Here is a 26,804-nt window from a genome sequence, read left to right on the forward strand (position 1 = left end):
AAATGTTGGGCGGGTGAGAAAACTCATCGGCCCTACTATTTTCTCTCCCATTTTCCCCCTCAACCAAATACCCCTATCATATTACTTTTGCTTCACTCTTCTCTCGCCCATTTACTATCCACAATAATCACCCCAACTAAACGAGCACTAAGATTATTTCCAATGAAATCAACAGATTTTTTATTTTTTATTTTTAATTTGCCTCTAATAAGCTCACCATCCCTTAACAAACTGGTGTGAAGCATAGCTACAATATACTCTATTTTTGCTAAATAATTTTTTTTCAAAATTTTCTATTATATCGAAAATACTATTTTAGAGTTACTATTAATTTTGTCCTTACATTTTAGTAATAGTCAATTTGGTCAATTTTGTTTTCAATCATAATCAATTTAGCTCTTATAGTCAACTCATTAATAGAAATTGACTATAAGTTAAAAAATAATAAATAAATAAATTAATTAATCATTACCAAGATGTATGACTAAAATAGTATTTTTACTCTTTTAAACCAAAAAAAAAAAAAAAATCCTCCACCCTCACCTGCCTCTTTCTCTCTATTTCCACAGTATCATAAAGAATATGAAAAGCATATTTAAATATAATAAAAATAAAATTAGAGAGTGCTTGGTGTGTATTTGATAATAAGTACCTTTCTAAAAAAAAAATAATAATAAGTACCTAATTTTTTTTATTTAAAAAAATAGGCTTTCTAACCAAAAATAAGGTAAAGACATGACCCGAGCCTGAGTGATTAACGGTCACGGGATAAACAATAAAATCAAATATTACTGTGATTTTTTTTTTTTTTTTTTTTTTTGGGAGAAGAAGTATTACAATGATTTAAATGCATTCACCGAGTCAATTGGGTGGCGCCTAAAATCTCAAATACTTTCTCTTACCTTTTCATTCTCATTTTCCTATTGGCCAAAATCCTTTTTGCTAATTTTTTCCTTTCTGAACATTTTACTATTTCCCTTTTAAAGTTCACCATTTTTTCAATCTTCCGAAACGTCCCAACTTCTTTCTTGTGTAGAAAAGGTGATGATGGTGTTTTTTTTTTTTTTTTTTTTTTTGGGTCAAAATATAAGTAATATCTTTTAATTTAATTATATATATATATATATAGAACTCTTCGAATACTTAATCTCTAAAATATATTGTTCCTCTTTGCCTCTTTGGTAATATTAAAGAGGTTAGAAACTTAGAAGTATAATTTAACAAATTATATGTTTATAGGAAATAATAATAATAAAATCTAACAAATTACATGCTGCCTTTTGAAACTTCTAAAGGATCAAAATCTGAACAGTTTATTATTATGGAATGTCACACGATGGTAGAATATTCCAAGTGACCCCAAAATGAAAATCAAAAGCTACTGCTTACGCATCATGTATTTTTTTTAATAATAGCAAGAATGAAAATAATATGCACCTAAAAAGTCCACCAAAGACTACTGTGCTTTTAGATTGGACGATATAAAGAGCATTCTGCTTGGATAATAACCATTTCAGCTAATGATAATAATAACATCTTTGGCTTTACTTGTGAGTTACCATTCAATATCTTTCAGACACATCCAAAGCAACCCTGCCTGCATGTGTTCTTTGAAGTTTGAAGTTTTGAGTACCTCAATTCAATTGAATTTGACTAATGAGTACCTAACTGGGCATCAATTTTTTTGGACTGTCTCTTTCTGAGTCTTTTTTACTGTTTCCTACCTCACAGTAACTCGCATTTATTGGTGTGTCATAGAACAAGGTTTTTCTTTGTTGGTTGTCATGTTCCCCAAGAGCCAAAGATTCTCCATTTCTTGAATTTATTTCTTTATCTTAAATCTTAATCAAATCAAATGGGTACCCTTGGTTTCTAGTTTTAACTTTCAAGTTCATTTGTCTCTCTTGGTTCCTTCCTTATGGCCTCGTAGACAGCCATTCCAGAGAAAGTTCCAAAAATGCTCCATGTGATGATGGTGTGGTGGCTTTAGTAGTAGACTCCAAAAACAGCATACTTTGAGAATTTTGAATTCTTGTTATCTTATTTTTTTCTTGGTGTTTCATGAAAAATTTTGATTTGGTTTTTCCTCAATGGTTCTTTAGTTTTTGAGTTGTTGGATAAGCGGTTGATTTCTATAAGCAAGAAAGTGTAGAGATAATGTTGGTATCAAGATACCCTTTTCCACTTTCAATGGTGGGAAAAGGATGGATAATGGCAATGGAAAGTGATGTGCTTTTGAGATTGAAGAATGTGGGAATAAAGTTGAAGTGAAAGGTGTTTGAAGCTTTTGGAGCCTAATTAGCTAGAAAAAGGAAAAGAAAATAAGGGGATAATATGCCAACGGTGTGGTTCTCTCTAAAGAAGTCTTTACACTGCAAATCAGAACCGTCAGATGTTCATGACCCAAAATCAAGGAAGCAGTTGAGCACAATCTTGACTAGAAAAGCAGGAAGGTCAGGGTGTTCAAGGTCTATAGCAAATCTCAAAGATGTCATCCATGGAAGTAAGAGACACTTAGAGAAGCCACCAAGTTGTAGTCCAAGATCTATTGGGAGTAGTGAGTTCCTAAACCCAATAGCCCATGAAGTAATTTTGAGTAACTCAAGGTGTGAGCTCAAAATCAGTGGTTTTGGTGGTTTCCAAGAAGGGTGTGGTGGTGGTGGTGGTGGTGGTGGTGGTGGTGTTAGTGGTGGTGGTGGTGTTCTTGGTGCTAATGGTAGCAATGGTGGTAGTGGTTCAACTTTTGTGGGTACTTTAAGGCCTGGTACACCTGGGCCTGGTGGACACCCAACAATGCACTACTTTAATCCTTCTGTTAGGACCTCATCAACTCCTCCAAGGAAATCTCCTTTTCTTGTATCAGATAGAGAAGGGTCTGGCATTTTTGGTGGTGGTGGCATCCATTCAAGCAATAGGGTCTCTCTTGAGACAGATTCTAATGGGTCTTCTACAGTGACTTGCCATAAGTGTGGTGAGCAGTTCAGCAAATGGGAAGCTGCTGAAGCTCATCATCTCTCCAAGCATGCTGGTAAAGAAACCCAAACCCTAATTTAGATTTCCATTTTATTCCTTGTTGCTGTCTTCATTCTGGTTCTCCCAAACTTTTTCATTGGTACTTTTTTTTTTGATGAACTGGTACTTTCTAAATTTTGGTGAGGTATTTTCCTCTTTTTGCTTTGCCTCCTGACCACAAAATCAGTACTTTGAGATACAAAGGAATCTTTTACAAATGTAAGCTTCCTTTTCAGCTTTATGTCCAGTAAGTGTTTGCCTGGTTTATCTCCTTTTTGATTTGGAACTAGATTCTGGATTCACCTGCAATTTTTACCTTCCAGAATTAAAATTTATTTAAAAAAAAAAAAAAAACTCCTTCATTTTTTATGGACTGAGATAAGCCTTTCTAATTAGAACCATGTCTTTCTTTTTGCAATTTTGTAGCTGTAAAGTCTAAATTTTCTATTTGTTTCAGTTGAAAGCTATCAATATCTCAGTAGTGTATCATGAGTAGTTTGTCTTTTTCATTATTCTCCCAAAAATTGCTTGCATGTTGAGGGTTTGTTCTAATGATCTTACATTCTTCAGTTCCATATCTGTTTCCTGAAGTACTTTTTTGATATTTTGAAATTGCTAAGGTTTAAAGGGTGACAGCAGCTCACTATTTATTCTTTTTGACAGTTACTGAACTTGTGGAAGGTGACTCATCTAGGAAAATTGTTGAAATTATATGCCGGACAAGCTGGTTAAAGTCAGAAAACCATTGTGGTCGGATTGAGAGAGTTTTGAAAGTTCATAATATGCAAAAAACTCTTGCTCGATTCGAAGAATATAGGGAGATGGTGAAAATCAAAGCCAGCAAACTCCCCAAGAAACATCCCCGGTGCCTCGCTGATGGTAATGAACTTTTGAGGTTCTATGGCACAACTGTGGCGTGCTCTCTTGGTCTAAATGGTTCCTCAAGTCTATGTATATCAGAAAGATGCTGTGTTTGTCGAATTATTAGAAATGGATTCTCTGCCAAGAAGGAGCTCAAGGGTGGAATAGGAGTTTTCACAACTTCTACAAGTGGAAGAGCTTTTGAATCTATTGAAATTCTTGAGGAAGAACCAGCTGCAAGGAAAGCTTTAATAGTCTGCAGAGTAATTGCTGGGAGGGTCCATAGGCCTTTGGAAAATATACAAGAAATGGCTGGACAAACAGGATTTGATTCTTTGGCTGGTAAAGTGGGTCTTTATTCAAATATTGAGGAGCTTTATTTGCTCAATTCTAGAGCTCTCCTTCCTTGCTTTGTGGTAATATGCAAACCTTGAAGAAAGATAAAAGATGCTTTACATTATCACATTGAAGTTACGTGAATCTGTTTTGGTTATTCTAGAAATTTTGTCTAGAGGTTTTCCCCCTTCTTTGTTGTGGAAGGAATTTGATTTTTTTTCTATCCTCTATTCAATTTCAAATATATTAAAGGTTTGTACTTTTCTGCGTTAATTATATCAGGCTCTTCCTAAGTTTGCAGTTATCATGCTATTGTACACTACCATTCTTCCTCTTTATTCAATGCATGTTGTTGTTAATGCAGAAATCAATACCAAACTGTACATATTCTTGATCATGTTTGAAGTCAAATACTGCACAAACAAAACATTTTGTAGCTACTTCTAGATATGCCTAGGGGTAGTTAGCATTGGGTTGTTGAGGAAGGAAGTTTAAGTGAAAAGGTCTATCACCAATAATTTGAGTATGTACTGAAACATTCAAGAATGAAAGATTTTATATTTTAGTATTGGTTAAATCATGGCATAATATAATGAAAGATGCCTTCTTTGAAAATCATTTGAAATCATTTATTAATTTCATGAAACAATTTGAGTCTTTTGATTATGATATTTATTGAATTATTCAGATGCACATGGCAGTGTCAAGTTGCTCAAACTAACATAGTTTTTAAAATTTTTATATTCATGTCATAATGAATAAGCATCCAAATCTCAGGTGTAAGCTTGAAAATCAGTGCTAATGGTGATTAAATCTATAATGTTGGAATAATATAAAAGTAATAAAAGGCAAAGACGTAATGAGTTTTGAAAAAAGATGCCAGCTTGAATTTTGTGCATCAAAATGCAAAACTAAACAAAATCAATTGTTTACCCTATATATTAACTAGCCATACAACAATTGGAGACAGGGTACCAAAAAAACCGCTAAATTAATGAACTCAAACTTAGACTCCATTTTTATTCTTAAAGAAATTTATAATGACAGCATCTCAGTTATAGATAGAAGGATCATGGAACCATCGTGATATAAGGGAGGCTTAGTGGCTTAAGAAGATAAGACTCTTATTGGCATTTTTTGTATTTCAGTATGCATACTTCCAAATTTAGAAGTAAATAATAGCCACAAGCATTATTCTTTGTGAAAAGGGGCATGTGTATGTGGTCCTTGTTGGAGGGTTATGCTTCAAAGGTTAACCAGAAGACAAAAACCAAGGATCAAAAGTTATATTGCTAACATTCCGGGCATATCTTGTGTCACTTCAAAAATTGTCACTTTTAATTTTGTGCTGTAAATGCTGTGTGTTACTCTTTAATTATCAGGTTTTCTTTCCTCTGGAGCTTAAGGATTCTGTTGGCTCAGGAGCATCTAAAATTTAAGATAAGGTCAGGGGCCCATCTCTCTCTCAGTCTCTATCTTACAGTTTTATAGTGGTAAGTTTTATTGTTCACTTTTGAAAGGCCTTCAAGGACCTCCAACTGGATATGTATTGCTGATTTCATTTCCTTGCTTCAACATCTGTACAGGGCATTTAAAGCTCTCTGGCACATGCATCTCATTAATGTATGCTAACCTAACCTAGCAACTCTTGTCTGAATTTTTGTACTGAGAAAATTGAATTGGTATTCATTTTCTTGAATGTTTAGATGGGGTAGTTTGGTAGCAGATGAGCACAAATGAAAGATATTTAGTGCAGTTTCTATGACTCTTGATTTAGACACTCCATCTGTTAGGCTGGCACTTGCTGTGTCATACAAAGATTTTTGGTGTAAATGCAGTTTTAGTTTTTGCATTTTACATATTTTTCATTTTGGTCCTTATATTTTTATTTTATTATTTTTAATTCTTAAATTAATTAACGCGTTTCATTTTGGACTTTATCGTTAATCACTTAATAGAAATTATTGATGTAGCAAATGGAATACACTATTGACACATTAAATGCTGACGTGACCAATAAAATAATATTAAAAAATGCCACATCAACATAAAATAATGATAAAAAAAAAACACATAAGCACCCTCATCAACTTTTAATTTTAAAAATTAATTTATCTATTTTAACCCAAAAAAAATGAAAAAAAACAAAATTAGAACCTAAAATACACATGAATTCAGATCTGGTCTCATCTTAAACATGAACAAGAAAGAAAACAAAACCAAAATATTCAATCACATGAACACAAACCCAAAAAAAACTTCAACCCAAAACTTCCTTATCAAAAACCGGTTCCCCCAACCCTTCTAAAACATTATCCAAGCTTCCTCTCTCTTCCAAAACTCAAAGCTTCCCCTCTCTCTTCCAAAAAACGGAGATCTCTCTCTTCCAAAACACGTTTATGGCCAAAAGCTTCGAGCTCTACCTCCTTACTCATCACCACTGCCACCACCACAACTATTTGTGGTGCTTTTTTTTTTTTTTTCTCTGACTGACCCATTCTCTTTATCTCTTGATTTTGCTCAAACCCAAACCCAAATGCCTCAAGCTCCTCGCTAAGATCGGTGCTTCGCTCTCTCTCTCTGTGGCTCAAATTGATGTCTTTCTCACTCGGTGGGTCTCTTTGTCTCAGACCGATGTCTCTCCCTCCCTGATTCCCCTTTCTGCTCGTCCCTCCTTGTTTCCTCCCCTCTCCACAACCTTCCATAGTTTTGATTTGGGTTTAGAGAGAGGCTGAGATCAGTGTGGTGGTAGTTGTGAAACAAAAATCAATGGTGGTGGTCGATGGTTGTGAAGCAGTGGTCGGTTGGGTCTGGTGGTGGGTCGAATGGTGGGTTTGTTGATCGTTGATTTTTAGGTTTGAGATGTTTTGGTGTTCTTCTTGGAGATCATTTTGTGTTTGTGTTTGGTTGACAAGAAAGGGTAAGAAAATCCTAGAAAATCTGAGTTTGTGTTCTTATGTTTAATCTGGGTTTGTGTTCTTATTTTAATTTTAATTTTGCTTTGTGTTGATATGGTTGATCTGGGTTTGTGTTGGTATATGTGAATTGATTTTGTTTTGGATAATTTGGTTTATGTATATATACATAAATGGATTAATTTTGTTTGTACAATATTCATTTATGATTTTTTTGGGTTTGATTTTTTGTGTTCTTATGTTTGATTTTTTGGGTTTGTATATATATTTTTTTTTGGGTTTGTGCTCTTCTGTCTTTTTGATGAAGAGGATGGCAGATCTAAATTAATGTATTTTAGGTTCTAAATTTGTTTTTTTTCATTATTTATTTTGTTAAAATAGATAAATTAATTTTCAAAATCAAAAGTTTATGTGATGCTTATGTGTCTTTTTTTTAATCATTATTTTATGTTGACGTGGTATTTTTTAACATTATTTTATTGGCCACATTAACATTTAATAGACCAATAATGCACTTCGTTTGCCACATCAGTCATTTCTGTTAAGTAACGGTAAGATCAAAATGGAACGGGTTAATTGATTTAAGGACTAAAAGTGGTGAAATGAAAATGGAAGGACCAAAATGAAAAAGATGCAAAATATAGGGACTAAAAGTGCATTTACGTCAAGATTTTTTTAATCTTCTGCACTGGCTAAAAGTGTTTAGTTTGTGTTTTCAAACAATAATTTTTAGTTTTTAAACAATATTTCACATAATTCTATATACTTTTTCACCCACACGTATTTCAATAAATATTTTCAAATAACAATTTTCAGTTTTTAAACACATATACCAAACAGGCCCTAGTGTATAAAAACACAATAGGAAGCCTTCAAACCAGGACTCAAATAGAATAGGAGCACAAAGATATAAAGAAGTGCCACCTAATGATTTTCTATAGTTTGGTCTTGCTTCTTCCTGAGTCAACTAATAACAGCCTGTTTTATTTATTTTCTCTCTGAACTTAAACTTACTGGAATAAACAAACTAACCCTTTGCACATTGTGTTTCACATTTCTAGATGATTAGAATGGTACTTGCAAATTGCAATAACCCCTGAAACTAAAAATGGTGGGGCAAGTAGATAGCTCAAAGTGGCCTAGGCTATAACTGAAATATGGTCCTAATGAGAGACAATAAAAATCCAAAATCAACTCAGGGAACAAATGTAGAACTTTGTTAATTAAGTAGAGCTAGTCTTTTGACTAAAGCTGCGTAGCCTGAATATAATTGTTCTGCATTAATTTCCAACCTATTGGCATGTAGAGCAATTTCTTTGTATTATTCTTATATTCTTGCTAGATCTTCTTGTTATTGTTCCGCAATGATTTCCACAACTATTGACTTGTAAAATGACTTCCTCGTATTATTCTGATATTCTTGTTAGATCTTGTTATTGCTATGCTGCAACACATCATCATTTCAATTTAATGTGTTAGCTACTTTTAGGCAGCATATACTATATATGGCTGCCTTTGGCACTTAAAGAGCATCTTATGGCCATTCAATTCTTGAAGCCTAAACTCAAACAAATTTTAAGACTAGTAGTTAATGTGTTTTGATAATGACCTACTAACCCTACATTTGTTAGTTGAAAGTTCAAATCAACATGAAGGTATAGGTTAATTCGGATCTAGAATCAACACCTACAAAGTCAGCTCATAACCGCAAATCATGTTTACAATCAATTTGAATCCAGGCCCACATATTCCGATCATTAATAATAGCTTTGAATTTTTTTAAACTGGGATATCAGAAAACTACACATACCAATATCAAGCTTGAATTTGATCATTTGATTTTTCTCTTTGATTTATTTCTACCAACAATAAAGTTACATCTTTTTATTTCAAAAGTTCAATTTTTTTAACTATAGCAAAAAACATTACTCAACATTTTGAGATAGAAAGCCATAATCTAGGCAGGAAGTGATTGTCTGATGTATTATGTCTTCTACTCCATACTTGTAATTGAAACCCAAATTTCTTAGCTTCTTCGAAGAAATTTCAGGAGGTACTAAATCGTTTTCATTCTCCACCGACCTGCATATGTAAGGGTATTATAGGAAATCTCAAAGTCCCCATTGATATATCATTTAACTTCAAAATTAAAATAGAAAAATAAAAGGAGCTACCTAATATGTGAGCTGGAGTACTCCTCAGCTAGGAGCTCAACCAACTTGGGCATTTTACAATTTTGGGCACAGCATATGTATCGACCTTCTGCTTTAGCATGCTCCATGAGGAACATGTGGGCACTGCATATATCTTCGATGTGAACTAAAGAAATCGACCCCATCCTTGTGTTCACGGCAGACAATATCCCAAAGAACTCAGGGTCACCTATATAGATCATCAATTCCACATGCTTAAACATCTTTACTTTGTTTGTACATGCAGTTTTTTCCCTAGAAGAGTTTTAGGTATGCATTTGATGCAAAGCAAACAAGTTTTAAACTCAGATTTATTTGAACTGAGATATTTTGGACTGGTGTGTACAACTGTACATTAGGATGTCTCAGAAATTAGTTGGAGAAGTAGGTTACTAAAGTGTTTTGGAAGTATTGATGTTTTTAGTCATTGTAGATAAGGTATTGAATGTCCTCATATTGACATTGCCTCTGCCTCCGGTAAGCAAGTTATTTCTTTTGTTCTGGACTTGTAGAGAGCAGTAAGCCATTGAGTAATATGTAATGAGATTATATTTTCTTTTCTATAAATGATAAGTTTATTTGCAGAAAAACACAAAACACAGTAAAGGCGTACAAGAGTAAAACTGAAAGAAATCAGAACCTAAAGAAATTGTAGCATGTGTAACTTAGAGCTCATAAGATAATTGCAAAATCACCTGTTATTGGTGATAAGAGAACTCGAATGCTCGAAGGGACATCAAAAGTGAGGAATGGGCCACCAACGGTAGTTGTTATCACTGATACAAGATCAATACCATTCTCATTTGCAAATTTAAATGCTGCTTCCTCCGATAGAAGCTTCGAAAGGACATAAACCTATGAAACCAAAATCCCCCACAGTAGATGATTATACAACTACTACATGCACAACAATGTCAACAATAAAAGAGGGAGGGGGAACATTACCCATCCGATTGCTTTTGTCTTCCACACATGATCAACATGAGTTTGGCAAGATTCATCAACAACAGGTCTCCAATTGCCACTGTTGTCTTTGGCAGTGATAGTACTAATGGAAGATGTGAAGACAACCCTTTTCACAGATTTCGATTTCAAGCAGGCTTTAAGAAGGTTTAAGGTTCCTTTGATTGTAACGTCTATGATATTTGTTTGAACATAAGTCTCTTCAAATTCAGAAAAGAACCAAAGTGTTAAATTGTTAACTGAAAAGTTTTAGATAGCTTGGGAATTTGTTCTCATGGAACTACCTATGTCTTCATTTGCAAGAACACTAAATTTCATGGAAGCTGCCACGTGAAACACACCATCACAGCCTTTTACAGCCTCATCGAAGCTCCCTTCTTCTTGCAAATCAGCTCGGAACAATCTCAACCGGTTACTGCTCGGCCACAAGGATAATAGGTATAATGACTTTGCTGAGATAAATTAGGAAACCATTTAGTCTACTTATACTACCTCTAATTACAAGAAGATGAAATGGATGTACAGATATCTGATTTCAAACAAAGGTGGAAAAGGCAATTTGAATTGGTAACGAAATGGATAGTACTTGTTATTGCGGCTACATGATCAACTCAATACATTGACCACTACACCAAATACTTTGTGACAAGGAGTACAATTTCTTGTATACAGTAATGAGATGTGCATGATATATAAATAAATCTTGGTCTGGAGGTTCTATAATCGCTTAAACCTTTTGTTAGTGGAACTTTCCCTACACATCTAGGAGTAAATTAGTTTCTTTATGGAGCAGAAAGCCTCTGACTTTACGAGTTCTACCAGGGGAATGAATTTTCAGCGAGCCAGACCTTTACTAATCAGCAATTCTTGAAGCTACTAGACATATGTTACCCCCAGTTATAAATATATGTTACAATAATTCTAGAGCCTTCGTAGATGATAAAGTTTTTATCTTAAAAAAAAAAGAAAAAAAAAAAAGAAAGAAAGAAAGATAAAGTAATGTAAGTGAATGGCCCAAACAAGAACTCATAAAAATGTCAACTAAATTATTGTAAAAAATGTTACAAAAATTATTGATTCTGTAATCTTATTATATATATTAATCCCAAGTCCAAGAGGAGGTATCTCTTTCCCTAGGATCTAGCTTGTGAGAGGCTTGTTCTATGAAACGGACACAAATGATAATCGTTGTAGGTCCAATTGGAAATGAGCCATACATGGGAATTTGGTGCACACATAACTAATTCTCCTACTCTCACACCTCTCATCCATGAGAAGGTATCTAATGAGACAGTTTCATAAGACTTCTTTCTCACAGCATATGAGACAAATATGTGAGGAACTCACACATGTTGTGAAAAATATATTTTATAAAACTGTCTTATAAGATAATTTTTCCTCATGCGTGGTCTACTTCAAACATATATTGAGTTAATTGACTCCGTAGATACACCATTGACCATCCCATGGGCCATCGATCACAAAAACATGACTGCCTCCTTAGAATTGAGCAACAACATTATGTGCCTGCAAAGTAATGAAGGGTTAAAATCGGGTTTAAATGGATTTTAACTAAGAAAAGCCTAAATAAAACGTTACCATGCTACATGGTTTGGAAATATCGTTTTCTGTTTTTGTTTTTGTTTTTTTGTTGTTGTTGTTGTTGTTTTTTTTTTTTTGGTCTATTAAATTTTATACAAAATGACCCTGGTCCTTTACCACTTGAACCAAGACATGGTTGGCATGCTGCAACTTGCAAGGATCTTTGCTTCATCAAATCCATATTAAAATAGGACAAACCTACTGGTATATAGGAGTTATATGAAATGCTTAAAATTTTTCTTTTATGTTGGCCCATAATTTAAGTTACCAAAAAATAATTTATGGGGGCTTAAATGTTTTAAATTCTCCCTTAAGTCAAATGCATAGGTATGTATGCAATAAATATAGGCCACCTACAACCTCAGCATGTATTTTACTAACGAAATGTCTTTTTCAAGAATTAAAAAAATTTCATCCCAAATCAAATATAAAAAAATCATGTGGTTCAACAGCAACATGATTAAGCTAAGTCCTAGTTGGGGAATTGGAGGGATCAAGTTTTGTCTCCTAGAAACATACCATAGATTAGAATGATAGAGTGGACTCCCAACATATAATGGTAAGATAGGCTTTCACGTTCGGTGAGGAATTGAATGATTCAAGTTCAAGAATGATTCTATTCATAGTTTAGAAACGCAGCCAATATCCAATATCGTGTTTTGAGGCTTTCTGTTTCCAGTTTCAACCACCTAAAAAAAGAAAAAGGAAAATCTGCTTTGTTATCTTGTTTTCTGAGAACAGTTTGTTAATCACCAACCATAATGTTCTTAATTTCTTAGTCTAATCTATAAGATTGTTCTACCTTGGCAAGAAATTTTGTCATGCTAATTGAGAATTTATGTCATATAATTTGCAAGAAAATGGTTAATCAGTGGATAGTGCAAAGTCAAAGCGTGACCTCCATGCCATGCCAAAACAAATTCCTATAAAGCTACACCGAAATTTCTAATGTGGACAAAAAAAATATTCTTGCAACTATATGCTCTATATATAGTTTGATACACAACTAATAGTCAGCAATTTCATCTATAAAAAAAATCAGCAATTAACAGTGGCGGCTTTAGGAATTTTTTTTAGAGGGTTTCTTAAGAAGCATAAATTATACAATTTAATAAAAAGAAAAATTCATATATTGACAACAACAACAATAAAAAAAAAATGCAAATATATAAAATTTACGATTATCTTTTATAAGTTTTCATACTTTGAAATCGTTGCATAATAGTCTCATTATCAATGCTACAAATTACTTCTCTTTCAACGTACACAACCAAACAATCATTCATCCATTCAATATAGAACAAATTATGGAGCAAAATTTAATTTTATTGGCATAAAAAAACAGAGGGTGTTGCCAAAAATTTTTTTTTTTGAAAGGTTAGACAAATAAAAAAATTTAAATTATTATATTAAAAAAAAAAAAATCAGGTCAGAACCACCTTAGCCTTAAGGCGGCGCCGCCCCTAGCAATTAAACCTTTTCTTCTCTCATGTTTTCAACCATTTCCATTTCAACTAAGCTGGATTCAAAGCTCAAATCTCTCTCCTTAATAGTAGCAGTAATCAAACCAGAAGCTCACACACTCTCTCTCTCTCTCTCTTTCTTATTAGCAAATCTATAAGCAAGCCAAAAACATTTAAAAAAATAAATAAATAAATAAAAAATAAAAGAGCAAAAGGAGGAGTTTTGAGTTTTGAGTAAGAGTTGCTGACCAGGATCTCGGATAGTGGCATGAACCTTGTAGCCTCTGTCAAGGAGAGTCTTAACCAACCAAGACCCAATATAGCCTGTTGCACCAGTAACACAGTATGTTGGAACTCTCTCCCTCTCTCTATTGCCCTCCAAAATTTCTTCTTGGCTCTCCATTTCCTTTAAAGATTAAACCATCTCACTCCAGTAGAAACCTCTCTTATAAATCTTTCATTCTGGTCAACTGTCTATGATGAGGGAATTATATAACATTAATGATGGTGAAAGTTCCCATCATTCATAACTGCATAAGATTGTTTATATTTTATATTTATAAATTACTGTATTAAATTAAGAACAACTACACAGGTGTAGCATATATCCGGGTCATATTAAAAAAAAGAAAAAGAATTAAGCATATTTGCGGGTCATAATGGTACATTTTATATTAAATGTGATATGGCTGACTAAGATGGTAATGCAATTACATCATAGGATAAACATTAAAAAATTTGGAGATTATGATGGTCTATGTCATCAATGCATGCCTTTTACATGTTAAATTATCTTTGCCATTTGTACATATTCATCTGACGGCAAAGATATTACATTGGGGACAGAAGATTTTTTGGTGGCTGTAAAATAAAAGGGACACAGAAATGTGTTTAGTTTTAGATATGTATCTGCATTTTAATGGGTTTGGTCTTTATGGGGGTGTTTGGATTGTGTTTTCAAACAACAATTTTCAGCTTTTAAATAACATTATACATATATTCACATATTTTTTTGTCCACACATATTTTCATACATATCTTTAAATAATAATTTTCAATTTTTAAACACATGTATGAAACCTTAATTTCTTAATTGTGTAAAGATAAATCAAGTTTTGTTGTGTGACGGTCACATGCATGCATGTGAGGCCGTGACATCAACACGTATGCCACCCTGTCAAGCGTTGAGATTTCTTTTTTCCTTTTTCAATTTTTTTTTTTCGGAAATCTCGCCGTCAAAAGATCCAATTGAGCTAATTAGTAGTAATATAGAACATGGAATTTATACTTTCTGTAACATATACATATTTTATTTACTTTAAAATTTGAAAAATATATAAAAATTTTAGCATAAAATATAGGGAAAAATAGAAATAGAAATATATATATATATTATAGATTTTATTTAAAAAATACTATATTTGTTAGATTAAATATTCCTTAAATATTTTTCAATTAAGTAGCATATATATGTCATCTTATATAATTGTATTTGATACTTTCAGAAACAAAATAATTCATGATATCAGTAAATTAAGTAGTTTATTATATTGCATGTATAAATATACACACAATAATATATATATATATATATATATATATATGTATGTATGTATGTATGTATGTATAACACTAAAATGTAGCTATTTCATCTGGTTTAACTACCGACCTCACCAAAGTTGTTTCAGGTGTATCAAGGATTCAAGATAAAAGTCAAATTTTGTTTGGAAAATAAAAAACGGCCAATACAAAATAAAGAAAATAAAAAACAAAATCAATGGATACAAGTACACCACTGGCCACCTGGACTCATTTAGTATTGTTATTCTAATAACGTTGTTTTTTATTTTTAAAAATACATATATAAAATACATGTAATACTATTTAAATATTAAAAATTATTATTTAAATAGTATAGGTGATACGCCTTGGGTTTGCTATTTTTTATTATTATTATTAGATTATCATTTAAATACATCAATTGTCTACTATTATCAATAAAGTAGCATGTAACCCTTACACAAATACAATTAAAAATAATCATAAATATACAATTCAAATAAGTTTACATTTTTTTAAAATAATATATTTTTAAAATATGAAATGGTTTTCATTATATATATATGATTTAGAATTTAATCGATTTTAGACTATTTGATTTATGCACACAATAATTTCCTTACCACAAAAATTAAAAACTTAAAAAAACACATGGTGGAAAATTTGGATCAATTAAAATTCAATTTAGAATCTAATTAGATTAGACTCTTCAATTTTTACACTCAATAATTCACTTAGAACAAAATTAAAAATCTAATTAAAATTTAATTGGGTTTTTTTTTTCTAAACTTTGCCTATTAATATATATATATATATATATTGGTTTCTTAAAAAAAAAAAAAACTAATAAATTGACATTTTAGCTAGAGATTAGCATATGATTTGATTTGATCTTTGATTTCTTAACCGTGTAAAACTAAAACATGTTTTGTTGTGTGACTAATGACTATCAGACTATGTCAAATGCATGTATGTGAGTCCGTGACGCAACATGGACTGCCACTCTACCAAGCGTTTAGATTTTTATTTTTCTTTCTTTTTTTCGTTCTTTTTCAATTTTTTGGAAATCTCATCGTCAAAAATGACAATTGAGCTTTTTCTTTTTTTTTTGAGAAGAAAAATGCCAATTGAGCTAGTTATACTTTCTATAACATATACATATTTTATTTACTTTAAATTTTGAAAAAAAATAGGAATAAAAAAATAAATAGAAATATCTATAATTATATTACAGATTTTATTTAAAAAGTACTATTTTGTTAGACTAAATATTCCTTTACTATTTTTCAATTAACCTAAGGTTATAGCTTTATTTAATATCTTTTTATTGGATATAAATTTTGATAAATCTACCTTTGGATTACATATCCTTTATACTTGCAAAATTTCTAGAAGATCGAAGATCAATAATTATGTCATCAATTAATTATTAAAATTACAAGTTTTTGCAATCTAAAATTATGCTTAAAAAATAAGTTTATGGATCATAAAGTAAATAACATTTGATTAACACAGAATTTGATACGTGTGTTAAGAGTGTAAAAAATATGCAATCTAACGATTAAATTTTCAAAATATGTAGCAATGTTAATTTTTTTAAAGGAATTTTTAGCCTTAGACTACAACTAAGTTTGTAACCAAATTTTGTCACTTTTCAATTTAGTAGCATACATATGTCATCTTATATAATTTTGTAAGATACTTTCAGAAACTAAATAATTCATGATATTAGTTAATTAAGTAATTTAATATATAGTGTGCGCATGAGCAATGTTAATTTTTTTAAAGGAATTTTTAGCCTTAGACTACAACTAAGTTTGTAACCAAATTTTGTCACTTTTCAATTTAGTAGCATACATATGTCATCTTATATAATTTTGTAAGATACTTTCAGAAACTAAATAATTCATGATATTAGTTAATTAAGTAATTTAATATATTGCGCACGCATGCGCGCGCGCACACACACACACACACACACACACACACATATATATATATATATATATATGTATGTATGAATGTATGTATAACATTAAAATCTAATCATCCAAATTATTTAAAAAATTAATAAAATAAGATAAAATGAATATATAGAAAAGATGGGTAGTTAATATAAATAGAAAACATATAATTAAAAAAATATTGATTTTAATAATTCTTTTAGAAATTATAATATACAACTTGGCATAATAATTTAGTGTTGATAAGAGATTAACATTTAAATTTAGTGCTGATAAAGTATTAAAATGTAATATTTGGGTACTTTTGTACAAGAAATATATATACATATATATATATATATATATATATATATAAATAATTATGATTGTGTGTTATACTTTTTGTTTTGATACATCAATTATTGAAAGTGAGGAGATTTGAACCATATATGTCTTTATTAGAAATATTAAGAAGTGCAGGTTTTAAGTTACAAAACTCTTGGCATGTTGTATTTTTAAATATAAAACCATGTATAGTTTCAAGATTTTTTTTTTTTTTTTTGAGAAGTAGTTTTAAGAGTATTTGAGTTTTCTACTATAAATAGAAGTTATTTTTAAGGAATATTTATGTAAATTAATAAATTTATATTATATTACACATGTTTTATTTACAATGTTTTTAATCCAAAACCTAGAATTCCTTTCTAAGTCCAATTCATTAGATGGGGGAAAAAAAGGATGTTAAAGATATATATATATATATATATATAAATATATATAAGTTGTAATAGTAAATTATTAGATAAACAATTGGGGATTGTGATTTGTGAATATTCTATGGCGAAATTCGAATAATTTACTATATAGTGGAGGACAGATTGGACTACAAACATATGGCCCATGATTTGATCATGAACGGTGCCCCCAATTCCTAGGAGAACATGTGTATTGATTTTACACTTAAATCACGACCGCTGTTGTGACGCATGTACCTTTCATCTTTAAAAGGCCTTAATGATTTTTTTCCCTCATTTATTTCTTTTTGTTTTTATTATTTGGGGCTATTTGGTACCCATTTTTGAACCACCATTTTTTTTTTTTTTTTTTGTTGTTCAACGACAGCCGAACCACCATTTTTAATATTTAAACAATAATAACATTTTTTATACGTATTTTTATATTATTTAAATACATATTTTCATAATATTGAAAATTAAATAACAATATTTAAACACTGTTAATAAACAGATATTATTTGAAAAAGAATTAGTAGAGGGAAGAGGTGGAGAATTAAAATTCAGAAATGTCATTATATATGCAATATTCTTCTAACAATAAAATCAATTTTTTTTTAAGGAAAACTAAAAAATCGATCAGTGTTGAAAAAACAAAACAAAATAAAACACCCAATCATAAAATAAATAAATAATATAATATAATATAACAACTCTTTAGGTCAAGCCAAACATCATGACAGCACCAAAATACGAAGTCACAAACTTTTAATGTTTGGTCTCATACGACAATAAAGTGTCATACCAAACATACAAACACAGATACATGTTTGGTGACTGTGCGGGGAAAATCCAAAAGAGTGGGCCTAAAGGCCCAAAATATTTCAATCATTTAATAATAGAAGAAAAAGCCTAGACCAAACATAACGAGCCCAAATAAAAGGGAGTCGGCCCAGGCAAAGCTCAAACTGATCACGTCCAAAGATCCAACCCAGATAAGCCAGAGCGGACAGACCTCGAAAATACATTTGTAACCAATGCAACGGATAAGTTATTGACATATAACCATTTTGGCAGGGGATCAGCAGAGCCCAAGATAAGGGTGAAGAAATTTCAGGAAGAAGCAGCCATCTTATCCGCATTAAATGCACTTCACCAAACAATCGTGCCGCATTTATAACTAAATGACACCCCCAAATGGTGCTCTAGTAGCTTGTCACCCACTAATCTCATATTCTCAACCTCAAAAGAAAGGGAAGTAGGGGACGGGACAAGTATCCTCCCTACCACACATTTCCACCCTAAAGGTGGATGGTAGAAATGAATCCAACCTCAATATAAATAGAAGTTGATCCCCCGTGCACAAGGCATCTAGAAAAAATTGAATCTAAGGAAAATGATTGTAAAAGTATAGTATAAGTTTCATTGTAAGTTATGATATCAAATAATTGTATTTCTCCTTAGATTGATCGAGAAAGTTCTATAAGAGCAAAATATCTTCTTTTCTACCCTATTTTATCTATCCTTGTTATTAATTCATTTGATTTTTCCTTAAACATATCTGAGTTAGCTTTTTACCGATCTCTACAAATTAGTTGTTTTGCTTTAGGTCTCAATCCTTGGGTTTCTCAGATTTTACCCCATATGGTGGCATTTTTAATGTTTGAGTCTTTCACTCTTTTGGACAAAATTTCAATTTACGATAGCTATATTAAGAGACCCCATTAGTCATTGAATAGTTCTATGGGTAAATTCCAAAATATATCCCTTAAATTTAAAATTGTTTGAATTTTATACTTTGAAATTTGAAAATTAAATTTTACATCTTCAAATTTCCATCCATTAGCAAAAAGCAGCCCCTCTATTAGTGGACTCGCCTAAGTGGCCATAAAGTGACACGCTTGCACCCAAGTCACACTCCAAGTGTAATTTTTTGTCATGTCAGCCATCCCAAACAGCACCGTTTCACATCAAACTGAAATCCATTGCTGGCTCAAGAACGACGTCGTTAGCTAAAGAAAAAAAAATTAAAAACCCACGCCCAACACCAAAAACTCAAAGCCCATTCTCCAAATCACATATACCCAAACCTGCTTCAGCTTAAACCCACAACCCACACGAACCTCTTTCAATCTCCTTTTCATCAAAACAAATAGGAGACTTCCAAGCACACACACAAAATAATCAAAGATAATTCCTTATTTAAAAAAAAAAAAAAAAAAAAAAAAACCTTCAAATATGTGTTAAAGAGTTTAAATTACCAGTCATATCCTTTTCAAATTGAACAGAAAGCTTTGATATTTCTCCGACAACCTCACCATATGCCTTGTACTATACACTTGCTGCACTGAATTCTCTGTCTGCAATTGCCTGAGAGAGCCGAAGTGGCTGGAGCTTTTCTCTGGGTGCTTGGCACCACATGAGTCTCAGCCACATCACTCCTCTCTTAAGTCTTAAGCTTCACTCTTCTCATCCTCTTCACTATTCTTGATCATCACTCCTTTCTTTTACATTTTACAAATCTAAAAGTGTTTAGGTCACCAAATTATTTAAAATTTTAAATAATATGACAATTTGTGCCGTTTTAGATCTATAAAATAAAATATTAACTATTTTTTTTTTTTTTTGGTAGAAAAAGATGCATTACAACAAGAACCAACACTAAACAGGACCAGCTATAACAGGGCATACCCTGTTAACAAACAAGCCATTCTTATCAAAAAAAAAGAGACTCCAAAATGTCCACAGGCGGACAATGGAATTGGACAAAATCTAACTCTTGCTCCAAGCCCATTTTTGCCAATAAGTCGGCGCACCGATTAACTTGACGATAGCAGTGAATGATCTGCACCTGATGGAGACGGGCTACAAGCTGCCTGCAGTCATCCAGCAAAGGGGAAACAATATTATTTACGTAGCTTGTGTTTTTTAAGACATCCACCACCACCTTAGCATCTACCTCCACAATGACACAAGGAATATTAAGATCACAGCAAAGAATGAGACCATCTCTCAATCCCCATAACTCTGCAACAAGGCTGTTAGTTACCCCAATATGTCTTGCAAAACCTGCTACCCAATCCCCATTTTCATCCCTTATAATACCTCCACATCCAGCCTTACCCGTTCCTCCTGCACAAGACCCATCTGTATTTAATTTTTTCCACCCATTTAAAGGTTTCTCCCATCTGCACAAATATTAACTATATAAAGTAGATAAAAGGTTAAAATACAAAACTCACTTTCTAAGTTTCTTTCAGAATTCATTTTAGTTTTCTAATTTTGTTTTTGTTCATTTCATTCTCTAAGTTTTAGATTTATCCAATTAAGGCATTTTTGTCAACTTTTGTTAAAATCTTTTTTAAAAAATCTAAAAAATATTTTTTAATAATTAATTAAATTTTTTTAATTTAAAAAATTGGAAAATTAATCACAACATATAACAAAAATTGATGAAAAAGCCTTAATTAAATAAATTTGAAAGTTAGGTGATTGAAATGAACAATAGCATAGTTAGAAAATTAAAGTGAATTTTGGCGAAACATATAGGGTGAAGTTTGCATTTTAACCTAGATAAAATGAAAAAGACTTTAAATGAAGAGGTTGAAGATTCCCCATCTCTTGTCACCCACATATGGACAAGAAATTTAAGAAACTATACATCTTTTAATTAGTGCCCAAAAAAAAGTGATTAAAAACCTCTTTTCCCTCTCTTCTTCTTTTTTTTTTTTTTTTTTTAGGCATTTTCAACTTAAAGTAATTATAAATTTATATAGGCATTGAAAATTTTCACCTTGCCTACTCCGCTTGGGAGGAGGGAATGGAAAGGAATTAAAAGAATCATTTTAGAATATTCTTCCCTTCTCTTGTTTGGGAGTTTTAATGGAAGGAATGGAAAGTTCATTCCTTTGTTTGGGAGTTTAAGTAGAAGGGAATGGAATGGATAGGAGGGAACACTCATTCCTCTCTATTCCCTTAAAATCTCAAATTTTCATTCCTCTCGAAATTGGGAGGAATGGGAGGGAATAGAATTAGATTTAATGATTTTTTTACTAAAATTCCCAAAATACCCCTGTATATTCAATTCTTTATTTTAAAATAAGGGTCTAATAGTAATATTGTCATAAAGAATAGTAATTCTTTATTCCATTCCATTCCCTCCATGTTGCTCCCAAACAAGATTACTTATATTCCATTCATTTTCATTCATTTCCATTCCATTCCATTCCTTTCCCTTACTTAAATATATTCCATTCTATTCAATTCCTTTCCATTCTCTTATGATCATTCTATTCCATTCAATTCCCTTCCCTTATGAACTCCCAAGCGGAGCCTAAAATGAGGTGAATGGCATCCCACATAAGTTAGTGTAAATTTTCTATAGCAATGCTCTTTGAACAATGAGCTAAACCCCTCTTTTACCCTAAAATTTAGGGAGTCAATCCCAACGTTAAAGCTCCAACAATCTAGCTTTTGAGCAAATAATATTTGCAGTAAGGGTTGCAAACCAATCAAGCTATTCATAAAAATTTTGGGCTTGGCTTTATAAAAAGTTTGTTCATGTTTGTCTGTTTATAAACAAGCCAAGTTTGAACTTAAGTTTTAGACTTGTTTGATAAACGAGTTGAGCCCAAGCCAAAAAAAAAATGTTTATAAACTAGCTTGTGAGCATTAAGGCTCAATATAAAAACAAACTGAGTCAAGGCTTGCTTATAGGTTTGGTAATAACTTGATATGAGCTTGACAAATAAATTCATATCTTATTAAGACTTTAATTAATTAGGAGTTGAGACCACTCATCCAAACAAAATAAGCTTTTATATGACTTGATAATGTACTTGTACTGGATCTCAAGTTCAAAGGCATGATATTAAGCTCGAGCTCGGCTTGAGTAATGAATCAAATTGACCCAAGCCGAGTTCAATCTTTTAGACTTTGTGATGAGCTCAATCTTGATCATTGTTTGTAGGCTTGGTTTGAGTTTGAGCCGAGCTTGACAATGAGCTCAAACTTTCATTACTCCACAAAACTAAACTTGTTTACACAGCCCTATTTGCAGTTGCTGGAGCCACTGTAGTTCTTCATCCTATTATTTTATACTTTTTTTTCACCAACTTCCACTCTCACTCTCACTGATCACCACCTTCATAAAATCCCCAATTTAATAGATGGAAAAATAAAACATGCAATCAACGAAATTTATTTGAATAAAAAATCCTTAGTCAAACAGAGAATCCTCAATCCTCGACCCATATGCACTTCAAAATGCAGAGGACTTAAAAGAAAATTCTCACTTTGAATGCATGGAAAAGAGGGGGAAAAAAGGCATATGCACATACATATCTATCAATTGCATTGAACTCCCAAGATATTACAAAATAAATGTTTAGGCTAGAGATCCATATTCCAATTTGCAGTGGATGATAGGACCAATACAGGATGAAGAAAACTATGTTACTCTAGTGTATGGGGATCAGCAAAGAGCAGTAACAAAATATTTAGACAAGTGAAGATAAAAGAAGATCAGAAATACATCTAGAGATTCAGAAATTACTTAAATTGTGAAGTCATGAATTCGATCTCTACGAAGCAACAGCTACTTCAGTTTTCTTTTTCTCTTCCTTCAGTTTCTTCCAGTTCTCAGCACTATCGATTATTTCCCCAGTCTTTATAAGGTAACGGACTCGTGTACCATCTTCAAGGATTTTATGACCCACCCGGCTTGCTACATTCTGTTCTTTTGAGTAGAGCATCACATTTGAGCTGTGGATAGGGGCTTCAATCTGCAACACCAAATTTAAAACATCTGTTTGTGACAAACAACTAGCAAACAAGAACCGTACACCTCAATAAAAATTCAAAAAGATATTCATTTGTGCTATCAATGTATTTCCTAACATGATGAGAAAATCAAAGTAATCAAGTACCCTTGAAATTCAAATACTTTGTTTCTTTCATTTACATGGTAGAATGTCAGAGTATGACAATAACTAAATAAAATTAAACTGACGATTTCATGTTCCCAATAAAGGAATAAAAATAACCTTAAGAATCTGGCCAGGTTCATCCTCTCCTCTGCTCTTCACATGTTTTGTCTTTAAGTTTATCTCATTCACTACCACGGAGCTGTTATGCTTAAAGATCTTGGTAATTTCTCCAATTTTACCCTTATCACGCCCCGATATTACTTTCACTGTATCTCCCACCTTAACATGCATTTTGTGTAGGACTGGAAGGCTGTTTGGCTTACATTCCTTCCGCTCCCATCGTTTAAGCTGCCATACAATTAAAAAGAGATCCATATTACATAAGATGACAACTCAATCCTGTAAACAAAAACTAATTATTTATAAGCAACAACAACAACAACCAAGTCATTATCCCAAAATTTTGTAGTTGACTATGAATCCTTAATAGACTTATCAAGATTAGTCACATGTATTCTTTTTTGTCATTTTATTCTATCCAAAGTCATGCCCTTTGCTACCAATAATGAAGTGATCAAAATATAAGGCACCACGCACAGACAAAGAGAGTATTTATTAGAAACACAATATTTATGGTATGCCCATACCATGTAAAATTAAACCAAACTTTTATCTTGGTTTCACAAGAATAATAGTTTTAATTTATCCATCTCCTAAATGACTTCCAATTCACCTTTAGGTTGCAATCAAATAACTTCCCCTAAATGACCGAGTTGCACATAATGGATATAGTAGAGTTCTTCAAACAATTCTTTGTTCTACCCCCTTCGAAGATAGCAATTTCATTTCTTTTCTTTTTCTCTTTTAGCTTTTTTTTGGGGGGTGGAGCACACATCATATTTTGTTTAAACAAAGGAAACAGTTTATCAACATGAAAATATAAGGATAGGACCTGCAATACTAACCCTTGCTACAATGAGACATGGCTTCTCTGACGGCTTGGCCTGCATGTAAAATCAACAGAAAAGATGTTATCAAGTAATCCCAATTTTGGTGGCTGCGGTCAAATTCTGACTCTATGGTGAATGACAAAAAAGAAAGAAAAATCCTATGCTAATAGGAGGTCAATTAAGATTTTCTCTAAATTATGATAGCAAGGAATATAGGATCTATAATCACCAGAATGCATCACCTTTTCTTTTTCTTTTCTTTTTTTTTTGTGGGGGGGGGGGGGGGGGGGGGTGGTGTTGTTGTTTGACCTTGAATGGGAAAGAAGAAAACTAAAGCATCTATATGTCATTTTTATAATGGATGAATTTTAGTTAAAGGATTATTATACCCTAGCTAACGGGTAAGATTCAAGAAAAAGATGACAAATAAGAAATTATTACAGAATTTTGGCTTATCAAATTGTCAGGTTGAATCAAAGTCTTGCAAAATTTCCAGGAGGCATTTACACAAATAAGGATGAGATCTGAAAAATGATTAAAATCACTCAGCTATAAATAGATGGCCTCTACTTCCAGTAAGCTAAGTTGCAAGCCTAGAGGGGACAAGCCGCAGTTATATATTGAAGGAAAACTTTTGTGGCAGTGTTAGAGTGTCCCTACTGAGCACAGACACAAAAATGTAGACACCATGATTTACCAGCCAATTGTTTCTGCAAATTTGTGACTACACAACAAAACAGCAAAGGGCTAAAAGTTTTCAAATTCAATTTAGCATGAACTTCTATTCACTAAACAGATTAAAAAATGGTGCAGCCACATCAATGAAGTTATATTTATATACTAAACTAGGGTAATGACTTCCACTTTATTAAGCCTGGGAAAGCAGACTTGGAGTCTACTACATATACTGATAACAGCACCTTGTCTATAAGGACCTAGCACCTTTGCATTCCATCTTCTATTTATTTTATATTTGATGCTAAAGCATATTCAAACCCCAAACCCCTTTGATGCATGTACCACCTGCGGCCAAGGCTCAAGCACATTGGTATTCTTAGGAAGCAAAGACAGCACACAAAGATAAATGACCAATGCTCCAACTAAGAAACACAATCCCTACTAACTAAAACTACTTCGAAATTTCCTAAATGGTTTATAGATTAGACTACAAGTTTTCCTCCTTCATGTAAGGCCTATCTTTTTGTTATTAGATATGAACTATGAAATATAGTTACTAAACCCACCTGCAAACTATCAACAAAGAGCCCAAATACAATGAGAGAAAACCAAAAGAAAAACTTCTTCCAATTGTAGAAGAAACCTTTGGGTACTAACCTCTTTTTCACTCTAGATAAACCTGTTTGAATTTTTTCTAGGATTCAGTTATTGAGAGAAGTTAAAGCAATCATTTCAACATCTAAATTTTAATTCATTTACAAAATAAAGGGAATACTACATTAATATGTGCAAAACCCATAGATATCTATAAATCCAAGTATAACACACATAAAGTGACCAACGTGTGGGTTTTTTGACTCAAACACCAAACAATGAACAGTTGCTCCAATTTGTGCTAGACCCACCTCAATGCAACCAACAAAGAACATAATAGATTAGCAATGCATGTATCTCCAAATTGTGACTTCAACTACCATGAAATAATTAGTTAAAAGCCACAAAGCGCAACAAATTTGAGCAGTACAAAAATCTTTAACTTGTGGAAAACCCATTAAACTATTACCAGTAAAGAATCAAAACATGAGCGGAAAAGACATGATGGCAACTTCAATTACCAACACACAATGAGCTAAGAGAAACACAGTACAAAAAAAAACTGAGAAAAAGCTCCAAGTTGTGAAACACCCATTATAATATGACCAACAAAAAATTATAATTTGAGAAGAAAATCATGATGGAACTTCATATAGCAATGTACAACGAGTTTAAAAGCTACAAAGCACAATAAAATTGAGAAAACAAAAAAAAGGTTTAGAGGATTTGTAGGATAAGGTACCGTGACTGGGTAGAGAGTAGGAGGAGAGAGGCGTTGGCCCAAGAAGGAATTGGAGGAGAGGGAAAGAGAGGTCATGGAGCTCTGAAGTGCAGCCATGGCTGCCATTTTTTGATGCTTCTTCTTTTTCTCTCAGTGACTTTCGCTGATGATGAGGATGTATGGATAATAACAGATAGCTTTTCCTTGCAACTGGAAGAAGTGGAACAAGATTGTATACAAAACGACGACGAATCTGGATATAGATTGGGTTTTGTGGGTCTCTAAATTGGGCTGCTGAGATAACCCATCTCTTGCTCTCTTTCAAAACCATTTTGGAAATAAAAAAATTTATA

The 26,804-nt window shown here is 32.3% G+C and overlaps 3 protein-coding genes across 4 annotated transcripts; 1 reads left to right on the forward strand and 2 right to left on the reverse strand.

Moving 5' to 3' along the window:
* The first annotated feature begins 1,603 nt into the window (after positions 1-1,603).
* On the forward strand, positions 1,604-4,516 carry LOC115957544. Of its 2 annotated transcripts, XM_031075818.1 has the most exons (3): positions 1,606-2,659; positions 2,690-3,028; positions 3,676-4,516. In XM_031075818.1, the coding sequence occupies exons 1-3, from the start codon at positions 2,335-2,337 to the stop codon at positions 4,305-4,307; spliced, it is 1,296 nt and encodes a 431-aa protein (XP_030931678.1). In that variant the 5' UTR covers positions 1,606-2,334; the 3' UTR covers positions 4,308-4,516. The 2 variants fall into 2 exon arrangements, with proteins under 2 accessions (XP_030931676.1, XP_030931678.1); XM_031075816.1 differs by having other exon boundaries at positions 1,604-3,028.
* Positions 4,517-8,823: 4,307 nt separating this feature from the next.
* Positions 8,824-13,852, reverse strand: LOC115957898 (putative anthocyanidin reductase). The gene is made up of 6 exons (XM_031076238.1): positions 13,594-13,852; positions 10,564-10,731; positions 10,262-10,479; positions 10,012-10,171; positions 9,299-9,506; positions 8,824-9,206 (listed from the first exon to the last, which is right to left on the reverse strand). Exons 1-6 carry the CDS (start codon positions 13,745-13,747, stop codon positions 9,050-9,052), a joined length of 1,065 nt encoding a protein of 354 aa, XP_030932098.1. The 5' UTR covers positions 13,748-13,852; the 3' UTR covers positions 8,824-9,049.
* A 9,041-nt stretch (positions 13,853-22,893) lies between these two features.
* Positions 22,894-26,747, reverse strand: LOC115958286 (50S ribosomal protein L24, chloroplastic). The gene is made up of 4 exons (XM_031076690.1): positions 26,473-26,747; positions 24,474-24,512; positions 23,626-23,856; positions 22,894-23,364 (listed from the first exon to the last, which is right to left on the reverse strand). The coding sequence occupies exons 1-4, from the start codon at positions 26,575-26,577 to the stop codon at positions 23,164-23,166; spliced, it is 576 nt and encodes a 191-aa protein (XP_030932550.1). The 5' UTR covers positions 26,578-26,747; the 3' UTR covers positions 22,894-23,163.
* Positions 26,748-26,804: the final 57 nt, after the last annotated feature.

This window comes from Quercus lobata, chromosome 8 (assembly GCF_001633185.2).
Source record: "Quercus lobata isolate SW786 chromosome 8, ValleyOak3.0 Primary Assembly, whole genome shotgun sequence".
In the NCBI taxonomy this organism is placed as follows: Eukaryota; Viridiplantae; Streptophyta; class Magnoliopsida; order Fagales; family Fagaceae; genus Quercus; species Quercus lobata.

What these genes read in the sequence shown, in the direction of transcription:
- LOC115958286 (XM_031076690.1), bottom strand. Translation starts at nt 26,577, where the DNA reads ATGGCAGCCATGGCTGCACTTCAGAGCTCCATGACCTCTCTTTCCCTC. An exon ending in CATGTCTCATTGTAGCAAGG is followed by an intron (nt 23,857 to 24,473) that starts GTTAGTATTGCA and finishes ATTGTATGGCAG; the next exon opens with CTTAAACGATGGGAGCGGAA. An exon ending in AACCTGGCCAGATTCTTAAG is followed by an intron (nt 23,365 to 23,625) that starts GTTATTTTTATT and finishes TTGGTGTTGCAG; the next exon opens with ATTGAAGCCCCTATCCACAG.
- LOC115957898 (XM_031076238.1), bottom strand. Translation starts at nt 13,747, where the DNA reads ATGGAGAGCCAAGAAGAAATTTTGGAGGGCAATAGAGAGAGGGAGAGA. An exon ending in AGACAAAAGCAATCGGATGG is followed by an intron (nt 10,172 to 10,261) that starts GTAATGTTCCCC and finishes TTGGTTTCATAG; the next exon opens with GTTTATGTCCTTTCGAAGCT. An exon ending in TACTCCAGCTCACATATTAG is followed by an intron (nt 9,207 to 9,298) that starts GTAGCTCCTTTT and finishes TTACATATGCAG; the next exon opens with GTCGGTGGAGAATGAAAACG.
- LOC115957544 (XM_031075816.1), top strand. Translation starts at nt 2,335, where the DNA reads ATGCCAACGGTGTGGTTCTCTCTAAAGAAGTCTTTACACTGCAAATCA. An exon ending in TCATCTCTCCAAGCATGCTG is followed by an intron (nt 3,029 to 3,675) that starts GTAAAGAAACCC and finishes TCTTTTTGACAG; the next exon opens with TTACTGAACTTGTGGAAGGT.